Here is a 16309-nt window from a genome sequence, read left to right as displayed (position 1 = left end):
GACTGTGTGATCATGAACATATTGCAAGCAGAATCACACTAGGGATGGCAATGTCACTTTATGTAACAGCACTGAAACGTCTCAATATCTAGTAGGTTTCTGATCAAATTGAGTACAGACATTTATATTCCCCAGAGGATGCATCTTACTAATTAAGGTGACTGTAACCTGTAGTGCCACCATAAGATTGGCCTTTTAGTTTTTTATCTTCACAACATTTCGATTTTTATCTTGAAAACTTTTGATGGATTGCCTTGACATTCAGTACAGATTTTTTTTTAAAGCTAGGCTAAATGAAATGCTCATTGATACTATGGGTACTTGTAAATGTCTATAACTATGTAAATGTATCCTGTAAATATAATGTATGATGTCCTTTATTGTTTTATGTTTCATGTGGAACCTATATGCTGCAGGTCTCCCTTGAAAAAGAGATCTATGATCTCAATGGGACCAATCTGGTTAAATAAAGGTTTGAAATGACAGATGTTAATGATGCCCAGAGGATGAATCTTAATAACTGTGCTGATCAATTCTTCATATCATGCCATCATGAGGTCAATGTTCCTATGACACTGGAGAATCCCCTATACATAATACATTGTACAGTAGAGATTTACTCACACACAATACTGCATGTGTCTCATCAATAATTCTACAGGCTCTTCCAAGATGTCTTTCTTCTTTGGTCATGGATTCATTGGGGGAAAAGATAGAGCCCGGAAAAAATGTCCCCCCCCCCGGCTTTTCCATTGTGACTCCAGAACATTATAGTATTCATGAGTTTGCCCTCAAACTAGCCTAACCAGTGGCATTTTACCAGGTTGTGGATAAAGGTTACTGGTATATGATCAGTATGCAGACCTGCACCGAGGGGCTTCTGAGTGTAACAGGGAGGAAGAAAATAACTTGAGATGTTTTTTACAATGTGATTTATGTGTGGTGTAGGAGAGGTGCTTTCTCCCCTGTTCCTAAGAAAACAGGATCAAGACTTTTCCACAGGTCTAAGTTTACGTTGGCAGCAGGTTAAGTGTCTGCTTTAGTATTTGCCTCCAAATGCATTGAAATTCCCTCCCTCCGTGTGCGTGCGTGCGTGCGTGCGTGTGAGTGCTTAGTTTAGATCTGTTTCGAGATAATCCGCTCAGCACAAAGTAGTGGTTTCCAGGGACTTGTGTGCCCCTGTGTGTGTGTGAGTGAGTGAGTGAGTGAGTGAGTGAGTGTGGTCCCTGAAGACATTGGGCATTTATGTGCAGCCACACACAGACAGAAGCACACACACACACACCAACCTCCCGCAAAGCTGCAGCTCGTTAAGGACTCCATATAAGAGGCTGAATATGTATGGGCGTGTGTGTGTGTGTGTGTGTGTGTGTGTGTGTGTGTGTGTGTGTGTGAGCCTGAATGATTAAGAGTAGGGACAGAAGTGAAGTGCCTGTCGACTATAGGAATGTGTGTTATTTCCATTAAGAGCAGAGTGCTATTGTTCAAGTCCTCTATTCTCCCATCCAGGCGTTCAGTGCTCTGTACCAATGAATGTCATTGATTAGCTTTTTGTGCACGTGCACCTACCCAGGTGTTTCATATTTCGAGCACATAAATATAATTGTTGCACAATTAATCGAAATTGTATCGAAATCGCAATATAGAGCTATTTCAAAATCGCAGTGCTATAATTGTTATATGCTAAATATGTCCACATACCACCTTGTATTGTAATCCTTATGTGTTACGGTGCTGTAGAGAAGCCCCTTGATATAAACAATTTTCTACAGACTTAATTAGAAAATCATTGTTTCGCACGGACCACATTTCAATATATGTGTTCAATGATTATGTGAATAATGTTAGAAAAATTGTTATTGCCTCTAATATCGCAAATCATTTTGCAATAGCAGTATCAGTTTAAATAATCGTATATATAATAGTTATTCTTTTTAACTCATGCAGCCCTTATAAATGACACTGAACTACTCTATGAAAATAGAATAAGTGACGATAATACACCATCATCCCACAGATCACTACAGAAGTAAGACAATGATATTTTTTATATTTCTTTACACACTGGTGACACTTAACCTTGCAGGAAAAGAATATTAAGGATTTCTAAGACTGTTCCAACCCTGTTAGATGAGGCTCTGCCGTCTGAGCATAGCTGAAGATAATGGCTTGTGTTTCTGCTTACACACAATGTAATTTGCAGATAATCTCATTAGTATGGCATGGAATAACTTCCACTTCCACAGGCACAATGACTCATGCTTCAAAATCCATCACAATAAACATGAAGCATTTGTTTCGCTTTGTCACTGAGTATTTTTTTAATTTCCTTGCGACCATAAGGTCATTTTTGTATTCTGTGATCATTTGTTTGTGTTTATACTTGCTAAAGGGCTTCAGAGTGTGACGTATGTGATTTAATAAGGCACACACTCCACAGTTCTTGTGCGTTAGCCAGCCATATAGTGACAAATGTGCCGGAGTGAAAGGGTGACGGCCCAGTAGGGTACTAAGAGGAAGGCAGGAGGTCAGTGGGTAGCATGTTTGTTTTTCCATCGTGTGTTCCACAAAGATGCCATCATAGCTGTTTCAGGGGAAAACAATAGGAACAGGAAAGGGAACAATAATAGACATTTTCAGCTTTGTGAAAAAAGCGATGATAAACAAGTGCTTGGTTGATGCTCAATGATGCATTCAAATGTGTTGCGAAATTAAAAGGCAGCACACATTTCTAAATGGCCATTGGAAAGAATAGATGTAGAATAGATACAATTTCTCTCCAGGGGGCTCGAATTGTGGTGAAAATGCAAAGCCTCTCAGATCCGACATGAAATCCATTGTTACTACGTGTTTAATGACGTCACTGTTAATGACAGAGATGGGGAGAACAAAAGGAGAAAGCATGGAGGATAATAAGAGAGAAAACTGGGGCTGGACGTTTGTTCTGTATATTCACGACCAAAACTTGATTTCTCGAACTCTAAAAGGGCAGCTTCCAACAACGATTATTATACAGTGACAATTTACATGATACATTTAGTCAGTGACCTTCCTCTGTCTACAGGTGTTTACATTGCTGAAAAATACAATAAATCAATAAAAAGGCGGACGGACTCTTCGTTCCCTCCATTTATATCTTCCACACCCACATACTGTTATTCCATCAGCATGCATTGTTAGACTGAAAAAGCATGCTTGTGTGTGACAGGGAGGATGCAAATACAGTAATCAAACACATTTAAAGTTTACAAGAAGTGGAACATCATACCTGCAAAATAAATATGTTGTCCTTGTATTGGAGGTGCAAAATTGCTGTGAGCAAATAAGATTAGACAAAAGGTGTGAAATAAGATTGGGAACAGATAAAATGTCTGCTTGTCCTGGTATGCACAGTTTAATGATGTTACAATCCAGGGGGGTGGTTATTGAATTTAGGCATTCATTTAGATCAATTACCACATAAACTAATTATTGCAAAGTCCTGTGAAGGACATTTTTAGTTGCATTACAGCCTGTTTATGTCCGATATCCGGTTCAATGTTGTTTTCTGTGATGGCGCATAGTGATGAGTGACAGAGCTGGATAGCATCCTTTACACAGATTCAATGAAAGGTGTGCACTTTAAACTTTTTGTAACAAAAATAATGGGAAATCATTTTAATAACATTACATTAAATTATGCTGGTTCAGGCACAGTCAATTCCAGTTAGTCACCAAAACACACCCATATTGATTTAATCAATCAAATGGCATTTTCTGACTAGCATGATGGAGTTTGCTTCAAATTCCATGCAGGCACTGAATGTGCTTTCTATTCTCTATTCTCTGGGGTGGAAAGTGGAGAATTTCAATTGTACTGTATGACACTTTATATTTTACTCCACTTCATCTCAGAGGGAAATATTGATATTTTTCCAAACCTACATTAATTTCATACATTTTGCGGATATAGATTATTAACACAACAGATTAACCAACTCATACATTATTATTATTATTAAAGATTAAGCTAGCCAATGAAAACAGTATAAAATTAGATCAACCCTTCAACAACTGCAACATTAAAGTGATGAAAACAACAATTATAATCCAGAAACACAATATTATTCTAGAATGGGCTTTTCTGCATAATGGGTCTTACTTTCCCTTTAGAGCAATACAAGGTAACATTGTGTCATCTGGGTGCAATCGACGAGTCCTCCCGAAACTCATAAACACTTAATTAAGAACAAAATAAAAAAACACAAGCATAAATCTTTCCTAATATTTAGCGGGTCCCCTGTCCCTGAATACACGTTAAGTTTCTTTTGAAAGGGCTTATCAGAAATGTTTGCCTGTGTGTTGCCAGCTTTGTGTGGTTTGAAAAGGCTTTCGTAAATAACTGAACCTGGAGCTACAACTTAAAGCACACCGTTGTGCATCAAGACCTCAGGTTTTGGGGATTAAAACTCACCTTTAAAATGTTGCCATCTAAATGAAAAGTCACATTTTAAAGCCAAGTGTACATTTTGATATAAATATCATAAATGAATGAGGCTCCTTAAACCGCAAATGAAATGAATCTTTCTCACCGGATGTTAAAGGGATTGGGAACATGACGCTCATACCAATGGTGTCCGTTGAATAGCAATTCAATATTAATGTATGTCTATAAAACTCTTGAGGTTGCCCTCTAAAAGGAAGATGTCAAGTACTCTGCTTTTACCCTGAGGAAGTTTTGTCTGTCTTAGTGTGACAGGGGTTGAGATTGTACAGTCCATATAGCTTGTTAAGTGTTTTATATACAAATGAATAAAGCAAAAGTGACTTACTATTTTTATAATTAGTAAGTCATTTGTTGGATTAATTAATTAAATCAGTTCCACAACCGATGGATATGCAAATGTCATTATACTTTGTTCAACTTATACGTGTATGCCCGATAGCAATGGCTCATAATGATCAGCAGTATATACGTTTTCAAAAGACGATGGGGGGGTGACTTGATAGGGTGATGCTGCAGGGCCGAATAAAAAACTGATATCTGAAGAGTGCACACTGTTGTTTGAAGTGAGTCACTCGGCAGCTCAGTGGGGTCCCCTCGATGCCGCAGATAAAATACACTTTAATGTGCTTCTGCTCAGAGGAACCACATCATTTGATAGAAGTCCACACAGGGGTTTTACACTAATTACATGAAGACAGATGAGATCGACTGCATCTCATGAGTAAAGTAGCATTTATGCAAAAATTCCAGATACTAAAGTTTGGTTTTTGGGTTCTGGAATGAAATACGCTGCAGCTAGTTCTTTATGCATTCACATCACATCTCAAGAGCACAGAAGACTAGGCAATTTAGACCAATAAAACATTTAACAGTGACAGATTCACAGTTTATTTACTCTCAGTTGACTATGACATGGGAAATTAAACTGCAAAAAACTCATTAGTGAAAACTTATAGTGACTTATCCGAGCGGCCCACATCGTCCGACCGGCCCACTTCAGTACCGGCCCATCGGGATTCGTCCCGAACGTCCCGCTGGCCAGTCCGCCCCTGGGCCCTCTGTTTCACGAGCGTCGATGGGGGGGGGGGGGCTAGTGGAGCCTCGCAGCGGCGAAACCGTGCCGCGCCACACTAATTGCGGCGCATAAGCGCATAGGTGCGCCGCATTTTCGGCTCAGTTGAGGCTCCCTCCGCAAGGTGAGGTCCCCTCTGCAAGGTGAGGCCCCCTCTGCAAGGTGAGGCCCCCTCTGCAAGGTGAGGTCCCCTCTGCAAGGTGAGGTCCCCTCTGCAAGGTGAGGCCCCCTCTGCAAGGTGAGGCCCCCTCTGCAAGGTGAGGCCCCCTCTGCAAGGTGAGGCCCCCTCTGCAAGGTGAGGCCCCCTCCGCAAGGTGAGGCCCCCTCCGCAAGGTGAGGCTCCCTCCGCAAGGTGAGGCCCCCTCCGCAAGGTGAGGCCCCCTCCGCAAGGTGAGGCCCCCTCCGCAAGGTGAGGCCCCCTCCGCAAGGTGAGGCCCCCTCTGCAAGGTGAGGCCCCCTCCGCAAGGTGAGGCCCCACGCAATCTGCGTGATCGGCCTGTAGGGAGGTACGGCCCTGGGTCCATGTTAGAATAGATCTGCTCCTTCTCTGGAGTTTTTACAGTGAGTCACTGTTGTTGCAACTGTCAAGCGAACTTTAGCACAGGAACATAAATACTATATATTCTTTTACCGGAGTTGCAAGAAAGGATCCTGAAAACGATGTATTGATGTGGTCGAAAAAAGGTTTTCAGTCATGAGGAATTCAGCCTTCCCTCAAGGTGGTTCCAAATCATTCAGTGTATTCTGAATCAATAGCTCTCTGTTATCAGTATGTCAGTATTCCTGCAGCAGCGGTTAACTGGATTAAAATTGAATGCAGCAGACTATCGACTCCTGAGCTCTCGAGTGGATGCCTTGTGTCAAAGTAGTTTGTTGCTTAGGAATGGAGGATATGATGGAGATAAGACTACAATGCTACTTATCTCTTGCTACTGCTATACATGTTTGTGAGGTTTGAACATAAATATCAGAAAAGTAGCTTTATTAGTGTTTTTTGCATTAGAATTAGGATACAATATTGGTTTGGGAAATGTGAAATGTGAAATGGGAATAAGGATCACATCTTTCTCTTACTGTATGGAGATCATGTCAATACACCACAACGACCAATGATGATATTTTAATGTCAACTGTTGCCCATATGCAGTTGTTTGCCTCTAGATGATAATCATACAGAGAAGAAAACTACTGCTAATTTTTCATTCATTTTCATTTGACCCTTTTAGGAACTTTTTCAGAGACGAATCGGAAGACATCAGCATTACAAATAAAGCAAAAATGAAGTAAGACAAATATTTGGTATGTGCTCCCAGTCAAAATGTATATGCATTCACTTTGGGGTTGCCATTTTATTCAGATTACTGTATTTGCCTAACTTCGTATTCATATTATAAGAAGAGACGTTTCGTTTTAAGCTACAGGGCGAAACTTCTCCCTCCTGTGGCAGTGAGAGTAATTACCCTACAGTATGTACATATTATGGCAAACCATGTTAATATCAAACCTTTGAAAATGTAGGTATTTAAATAGTAAAAGAAGAAACAACAGAAGTTCAAATAGCACGAAAATTAGATAGGATTTCTTCGCAGAAGAAAAGTTAAAGACTATTACCCCTGAAACCAAACATCATACACTTGTGTTATTTCTTTTTCATTCAAAGAGCAGTCTTACGCCCAGTTTCAGACAGGTTCAGTTGATTTAAAATGGGAATACTCACCGAGATGATGGCTGCTAAAGTCTCTATGGCCCCGGTGGTCAGGGTGATGTAGGGGATAATGTTGTCGGCAAAGCCTGCGTCCCGAAGGATCCTATTGGTGTAGTACCAGATCTATAAAAAATAATATATAGTTCAATATATATACAAACTATTTGTTTTAAAGATTTTGAATAAGCTGAAGAACTGATCCTGTGACGATGCTTTCATTGCAAATTGTGTCAGCTGTCACCTTCAGAATCAGTTTCATTGCTGCACAATAAGCTTCTGCAACAGCACCAAGTCTCTGTCTGACTGTAGTATTTACTGGAGGCATTTGACAGGTCTGATGATCAAAATAAAGACCTCCAAAGTGATATAAATTAAATTCCTGGCTTCATGGAAGGAAAGTGTATGCAAATTAAGTCTTGCCCATATCTATGATAATAGAGAAGGAGCTTTGGGATTTCTAGCTTTTCGTATTACAGTATTGCCAAGAGGACCGTCAACCTATCATAATGGAATATTTGATCATGAAAAAATGGAGCTGATATTTATTCTGATCATGGTTTTGGAGCAAGCTTACGTATACCATTTGCATGAATTTTAAATATGTCAGTCAAGGATCAAGAGTCTTCTTTTAAAAATGTAAGTGTCAAAAAGACCGGCTTTGGTTGCATCCTTCCTGCTCGTCGATCCTTATTTAATTATTGATCATTTCATAGGAACAGATAACATAAACATAGACAGACTGCAAACAGAAGTTTCATTTCAGCATCGGTATGTTTGGCAGATGGTAGTTTGCAACAGTCCCTAGAAGGGCTTTAAGGAAAGTAGGAGATGAGAAAAGTTAGATGAAAAAAGTTTGAGAAGAAAATACATAAACACCTCAATTGAAGGATGGCTCCACATCTCTTCCCTCAACAACGTGCATGACTGAGTGACCTAAAGTGACCTCTCCATGCCCACAGGTACTTAAACAGAGGTGTGCTGGGCACATTTGGAAAGATACAATCTATTTTAGAAAAAAACGACTTAAAAAATGTTAACGCATAGCCTTATTGAATAAAAAGAAAAACGAAATGACCCTATTTCTTTTTTTTCTTTTTTTAAAGAGTCAACAATTACTGGGTCACACCTGTGCACTGCAATTTGCTGCTACACCTGATCCACTGACAAGCGGTAATTTTGTCACTAAAAGGACTCTGATAGGACAGAAGAGAAATCAGTCCTTCAATGCCCAAAACGGATTTAAAATGTTTGCTTGGAGGTGTGACAGAGCATCTTTAAGAAAGTCTAATTGCAGCATGTTTGTCACTTAAATGTTTTAAAGGAAGGTTGTCCTGAATTTTGCAATATTGTTTTTTTATATAATGCTTAAAACATTTTTAAATGATCAAAAATAAATATCAAAGACATTTCTGATTTTTAAAAAGTAATAATGCATTCTAAAGAACAGGATTTCATTGACTCTCTGAGTAGTGAGATAATAACAGGGTCTCACAGCGTTCAGGCCGCAGAGCTGATAGCAGGCCATGCAGACGATGATGGTGATGAGCTGCCAGCGAACAGCCTGGCTTCGCAGCAGCTGCAGCACAGACGCGGTGTGCATGTTGTCCTGCGCACGAGACTCCGCATGGACCTCCTCCAGCTCCTGAGACACGTCTTTCTTCCCCAACAACCTCTGGAAAGCTGACACAGAAACACACACAGTGTTAAAATTATCCAAAGATAAAAGCAAACATCATGCTGAGGTCAAAGAGGATGAGTATTTATCCAAAGGAAATTAAGACTTATCCTTGTAAATAGATAAATTAGTTCAAAACTGAACGCTAAATAAGACTAAATTCAAATCAGATTTTCTGTATTACACTTGTCTTATTGAGTGAGTATAAGACGCTGCATATTTGTGATGTGTAATGTGTATTCTAACTGTGACTTGTGTTCCTTAATCTGACCTCCATAAAGTGAGTAATTTGGGTAATGCAGGCCCTCGGTTCCCAGGTGACAGGCTGCGTGATCGGTGCGGATATTTACATTTCCCAGTTGAATCGTTACTGGAGGGGGAGAATTTCTGCGCAAAACAGAATCAGCCAACTTAGTTATTGTAATGCATGGCTTTGTTTATGCTTTCAAAGTGTAGTCCTTTGACAATGATAATTAGTATGTGTGGTTTAAATATTTTCAATTTTTAATCTCACCTTTTAATGTTTTCACAGTAAAAAAAGGGAAATATGTCAATTAGCTACTTTTTACTCAAGGTTGTAAGTGGAGTTACTGACCTGGGGTGGCACTAATAAAATACATAATGAGTGGGTCCAAGTAGTGTTTTTTTTAATGAGGGATGGCCTTTCCAATTGGGATTGCATTCAACACATAAGTTAGGCCTCAGGAATACACATAATACATGTTGATGAGAACAATTAAAATAAACACAACTCATTGCTAGTTAGGAAACTTCACAGGAGTCCTCCAATTGTAGTCAGAGGGATTTGTGACAAACCCTGAGGCTGCATTGTGGTCCCGCCATGTCGTCAATTGAAATGCTTCCTCTCAGATAAATAATTCATCAACACTATATTACATTTTATTGAAGCCCTCTTTCTATCTGCTAGCCACAGTAATTGAAGGAAGTAAATGTTCAAATATGCTCTATTGTTTATTATTGGCCAGAGACACTAGTTTCCACTACAGCGCGGAGCACGGTTTAAGAGGGCTGTGACGTCAGCGGCCCGTCTTTGGTTGCGTTTCCACTTGGCCTAGTTCCGGCTAGCGGGTCCTAATTCACAGTTTTTCTGGCCTCATAAAATCGTGGGTCTAGGGCCAGGGACAACAAGGCTGAGTCGGGCTGAGTATGCTAAACTAGAGAGAGCATCGCTGGCAAGGGGGCTACAACTACAACAAGATGGACATATTTGACCGTGATTTAATTGTAATACACGTTTCAAAATGATGCCGAAGTAACAACATACTGATACCGGTTAGTAAAAACCATGAATTAATGCTTTGTCAAGTCTGCAGACAGACAGCAGGCGAAAAACCTTTTAAAATGCGTGTTTTCTAAATGGAGATTGGCTAAGCTAACGCAGTATATGCTCCGACCGTCCACACTCACAACGGCCTATACAGACATAAATAAAGCAGCGACTGTATTCACCATGACACAGGCAGTCTGTGGTTTGTACTTGTTTAACTTTTGTCTAGTTTCTGAACATATATGAGGAGCTGTGAGCTCTGAGTGCTAACAGCTAACGGCTGTGTTGTTTTTCTGGGGTGCTCATTGAAGATGACGTCACGGCTCCGCCTACACTGCGTTACTATAGATACTACCCCAGTTCCTAAACTGTAATGGAAATGCGCCATAAAGTGAGCCAGTCCTAACAGGGCCTAGCCATACCGAGCGAGGCCGAGCGAGGCCGTGTAGTGGAAACACGCCATAATAATATCCTTTATATCAGCAATCATTATCATCTATAATTCAAAGCCGTTTCTATGATGAAACAACTTATTTTATTAAACGCTCTGCTAATGTTGATGAAAAATTCAAGCGTGCACTTTACTCTGCATCGGCCGATCAGCTTGCAGCCCCCTCACTATGAGTTGGACCCTTTACAAAAAAGGCTGTTTGTTTTCCTGGTTCGTTAATGGTGGAACGAGTGATATCAGGACAGCAGAAAGCCTACACATCTTCCGTCGCAGACTGAAACCCACCTGTTTTGACTGCATCTTGGCCAATAAAAGAAAAGAAAATCATACTCTTTTATGTACGTAGCACTTTAAAGGTTTGGCTTTAATTGCAATAGCACTTAAACTGGTTTGGACTATAGATCGCTAAATGTACCGGCAGGATTCTTGCTTTTGAGTTTGTTTTTTCTTGGTTGAATGCACTGAATGTAAGTCGCTCTGGATAAAAGCGTCAGCTGAATTAAATGTAATGTTACGTAATGAAATGTTATAAACGTTACAAAATTGTCATTAATTATGTTTTTCAGTCAAAAGGCGGACAAAAAACAGAAATACATCGATATTCAATATTTGTATGTGCATAGCTGAACGGGTTTCTAGCAATCATTTTCAACTTCACCAGTTGAAGGTTGTTTGAACTTGAAGGTGATGGACTGGAGGCAATTTGTGGGTCTAAAGCAACCTCTTTACTCACTTTAATCCCTTTAACTATCCCTGGGGTTATGGGAATTGGAGGTGGGTACAGGCTAAGGACTCGACCTAGAATAGCAAATCCATATACAGTACACCGAGCAGGACTAAAAGCAGGTCATTAGGATGTGGTGGAGAGGGGCGAACAGTGTGAACAGGGACCACCAAGTGGGCAGGAAGATATGTCCGGGTCTCTAGGGTGGCATGAAGGATGTGTGTGTCTGCGGTTGCAAATACAGCTGTTCGTGGTGCAGTGCACAAGGCAGGAATTCGATATTGTATGTCTTGGAAAAAAAACGTCACGCCAAAAGGTTTTCTTCACCATAATGTACCTATAATTGATATTCAACAGATGTTATGTACAATCTGCACCCAGGGGAAGGACTGAAACAATACTAAAGAGTTGCATATGTCACATACTGTAACATATAAGTCCTCAAAAGTGTTGAGTTCAGAGAAAGCAGGACTCATCTTTGTAACCATGTTTTACTGTGTTACAAATATTTAGAGTTCATTTCTGTTAAAGGGCAGCATCCATAAAAACAACCGTCTTACCATTTTTCAGTTGTGAAAATGGTAAATATCTAAAAACAACTACAGTGATGTAAAAAGGTACATCTTAATTTTAAATAAAGACATAACAAGACAAGAGATGTATTTTATCTCATGTAAAAAACATAAGGCACGAGAAAAGTGTATTCAGTTGAGTGCAGATCCCACCATGCTGAAAATAACCTTCTGTCTCCAGAATACGTCAATGTAATTATCGCCGGGATGAGGATATGGAAATGAGTGTTCAATTGCTTCTCCCTGCTGATAGAAACTATGGAAACCTGCTCCAATCCAGGATCATACTGTGCTGTCAGCTGCTTGACATGATATTGTGTCAATGGTGTGTTTGTAGAGACATGTTTTGTTGGCAATTATTGTACATTGGATTTTGCGTATCATGAGCGGGACAAATAAAAAGGAAATGAAATATTGATGTTTGGAGATGGGACGTGTGACAGTGCCTTTGTCCCCACGGATGGAAGTCTCTTTCATTTTCCCTGCAGGAGGAGAGTTGGGCTCCGCTCCCTATCATTGGTGTGGTGATCACTAGCAGCACACCAGTCTGACTGATAGACCTTTTGAAAAATGACAACATTGCTCTGGCATAAAACTAACATTGACACAGATGTTCAATATTTAAAGAGTTTCTGAACGGGATTGAAAATAGGGTTGATCTGGAGGCATTTTTGGTTTAATTCTTTCAAGGCTGCTCTATATTTCTTTGTATTATTGTCAACATGTCCCATAAGAAGACCAAAACAGAAATGCATAGTCCGTATATACAGCAGTTTCCCTACTCTGGTTCTCAGCCCCAAGCCCATTAGACCATACTGATGCTGCCAATCGTAGTGTAAAAATATATATATACTGTACATCACTTTTTTCATAAGTTTGAAGTTATTTTCCCAAAGCAACGGGGAAGTATAGTTTGTGGTAGATGATAGTCTAACTGGAGTAAGTATTGCATTTGTTAAGCAGAGAGATCCTTTTCAGCTGCAGATTTGTTCACATTTTATGCACTTTAGTGAGTTGTTAAGGGCACCCAGATGGACTTATTGGGATTGACTCGAAAATAAACTGATAGGGTTATTGATAATTACCATTTTCATTGTAATTACCAATCAGCTGTATTATGTTGTGGCTTAGTGAAGAGCTTTGGTAAGAACATTTTATTGATTTGTCTGAAACTGCAAAACAAAAAGACACAAAAGGACATTGCTGGATTCAATCCCACGCTTTGCAGTAGGTCAAAGACCGTGACAAAAAACTTTTGTTACGGTGACTGAAACATCAGAGAGCAGAGAAAAAGACAACAAACAAGTTTGAGGTATAATCTGTGATTGAAATGGGGTCTTGAGAAGGTGAGACTTCATGTTGTATCTTTTAGATTAGCCTCAACTGTGTAAAAGGTAGATGTACGCCATTGGTAAAAATCATAAACGAGAGAAACAGAATACTGAATACAGTGGAGTCGAGGCTCCTAAAGTTAAGTGCAGTTCTGCAATTCCACTGACGGCCTTTAGCTTACAAAATGTTCCGATTCTTTAACCTGTGTTTTCCTATAATTGGAGCGCAGGATAAATACAGATATACAACATGACAAGAGACGGGATGGGGCTCAAGAGAACACGCTGTTCCTCTCCGACAGTGTGTGATAATAGGACACTACAGGGCCACCCTTACAAGTATGCTGACAACAATTCCCCAACCGCAGCGCTGTAACACAAGATAAAACATAGATCTGTCGCGCTGTTCAGACTCAGGCAAAATGTTCTTTTGCCAGACACTCATCTTTCCCTCAAGGACCTTTTCAGACTGCCAGTCACCATCACCTTGGAAATTGTTAACAGAAACTTTTGTTACGGTTGTAAACTTAAACTGTAAAGTTCTCTTATTGCTCACTTCACCTTTTGTTTGTTGTGTAGGTTCAAAAGAGAAGTAGCACATTTCCTGAATGCAATTTGTTGAACAGACTCACGGTTGAAATTATTTATTTGGTGAGAGCAACCAGTTACAAAGACAGATGGCAAATCGAGAGTGAGCTAAAAATAGAAGTGCTCCATCAAGAGAAGTGAAAGCAACGTCCTTGAATTTAAAGTTTAAATAAAGGAAATCAAGTTTTGTGATAAGCTGCATTGCTCTCCAACTATTCCTCTGCCATTATGCCGGTCATTTGTACCGCCCAATTGGCAAATTTAGATGCAATAAAGGATTTGAGAGAGGACGTCTACGGCTAACCTCTTTAAACTGATATCTGATTATGAATTCAAGTGAATAAAAAAAAAAGCTAGCAAAAAACGTGTCGGACAAAACAGATCAAAGTCATATCTGAAATCCCTTTTTTTTTTACGACCTTGTTGATACATGCCGTTTGAAACATGCCTTTACCCCATGCTGTTCCTTCCTGTCATCATGTCTTTAAGATAGGACAAATTATTATGTTCCAAAACTTCCCTTTTTTTGTTTAAGTTTTCTTTCCTCAATATCTGGTTATGATAGCTTCAGTTTAAAGTATTTAAGATTTAAAGTAGGTAGCTACAGTATTCAACATATTCGGTTGTGGTCATATTTGTGTGGCATATGAATTAGGGTATAAGAAAATTAAGTATTGTTAATGTAGTTTCACAACATTTAAAAATGATTAAATATTGGACAAATCAATTCATTAAAAAGTGACGTGTGTGGTAGCAACAAGACCTCGCAACACCTGTAATTTTGTTCCATTTGAAGGAATAAATAGTGGCACAAAAAACAAAGTAAGGATCACTGTTATATCTCTCACAGGCTCCGCCCTCTACTGGACTCTATGGGTACTACCTTATCATGCAAGCATTCACCTACTGTGATTTCTATAGACGTAGCCGGCCCCGGGGCGGGCCTACCATAATGCGCGCGCATCTCACTTCCGTATAAAAGGAGGCCTCGCGGAGCGGAGGTGATACCTAGCACTGAGTCTGAGACGTTTAAAGAGAAAGGAAAGCGAAAAGAAAGAATATTATCGAAATGGAGCCACTCCTGGAGCATCGAAACTGCCCGTCGTGCCCTGGCCTGATTGCGGGAGCGGATCTGCACCGCCAGTGTTTCCAGTGCCTGGGGCCGGACCATGCCGAGCAGGGAACGGCCCAGACACCGGCCTGCGTTGCCTGTCGCTCGATCCCGATGCTGAACCGCCGGCATCATGCGGAGCACTTCTGGAGGAAGCTCGGCCCGCAGGTGCACGTGGAGGTAGAAGATCTGGACCTCGATGTGGTGGACATGGACGATCTGGAAGACGTGCCGTTTGATTTCGCTCTTCCGAGGGACCGAGTGGTCGACTTCACCGAGGGGGAAGATGACGACATCTCCTTGTCCGACACCCCCGGTTCCGATGTCCAGGAGGATCCAGCACTCAGGTCTGCGCGACTGCACTTCCCAGCAGTGATGACCCAGGCGGCGGAGCGTGCAGGCTTACCGCTCCCCCCACCGCTGCCATCAAGGCCTATAAGCCGCCTTACCCCTAGATTCCACCGGGTCCGTCTGCGCCGCGTTACGGCCACGGCCGCGTTACGGCCACGGCTGCGCCGCGGCGTTCGCAAAGATCGCGGCCACTCTAGTCAATGGGTGCTATTCCACCAGACGCGCCGCATTACGGCTCAGAAGCGTCCCAGAAGCGCCTCGACGCTGGGCTCCGCTCAAAATAGGATTCAAGTCTATTTTTCGACGCGACGCGTTGCAGAGGCGCCGGTCAGGAAGTGGACCGGTCAGAGCATCCGGCCCATCCCCAAAATAAACTAATTGTGCAGACCCTATCCCTCCGTAGTCTTTCAAGTAGGAGGAGAAATGCCAGCGTTCTCCTCCGGTTTACAGGCACTGTGTAAATTATATATATAGAATAATTATGATGATGAATGCATTTTTTTACCACTAAAATACAGCAACACATCTTTGATTCATGTCGTTTATAACTGGAATATTACAATTATTATTAACTTTGTCTGTACAAAGTAGCCTGTTCAAGAAATATGCCCAAATCAACAAAAACTGCGAGCCGGCAGGCAAGACGCTCCGCTTCTGAAATGCGCCCGGTAGGGTATGACGCTGGAGGAGGCCGGACCAAAACCGCGGCGCAGCCGTGACGCGACGCAGATGGACCCGGTGGAATTGAGGGGTTAGGCAGGGGTTTTACGGCCCGGGGTTTTACGGCCCGGGGTTTTACGGCCCGGGGTTTTACGGCCCGGGGTTTTACGGCCCGGTGCTTCCGGCGCAGCCGGCCTTCGTCTCGCCCCCGTTGCCAGACATCTGGCAGTGTGTGGAGGCGACATGGCGGCGTCCATTGAAGGCGAAGGCCTCAATAGCATCCATGTCGGGCATT

The 16309-nt window shown here is 41.3% G+C and overlaps 1 protein-coding gene across 3 annotated transcripts in view; it reads right to left on the bottom strand.

Moving 5' to 3' along the window:
• Window positions 1-16309, bottom strand: part of slc2a9l2 (solute carrier family 2 member 9, like 2) — a 115456-nt gene that overhangs the window by 50354 nt on the left and 48793 nt on the right. For all 3 annotated transcript variants that reach the window (XM_034121561.1, XM_034121563.1, XM_034121562.1), the window contains 2 exons: window positions 8756-8943; window positions 7276-7386 (listed from right to left, as the gene is read on the bottom strand). In XM_034121561.1, coding sequence (XP_033977452.1) covers window positions 7276-7386; window positions 8756-8943 — 299 coding nt within the window. The remainder of the gene's footprint in view (window positions 1-7275; window positions 7387-8755; window positions 8944-16309) is intronic.

This window comes from Trematomus bernacchii, unplaced genomic scaffold (assembly GCF_902827165.1).
Source record: "Trematomus bernacchii unplaced genomic scaffold, fTreBer1.1, whole genome shotgun sequence".
Taxonomy (NCBI): Eukaryota; Metazoa; Chordata; class Actinopteri; order Perciformes; family Nototheniidae; genus Trematomus; species Trematomus bernacchii.
The sequence above is the reverse complement of the archived record's forward strand: the minus strand, read 5'-3'. Positions and strand labels throughout refer to the sequence as shown.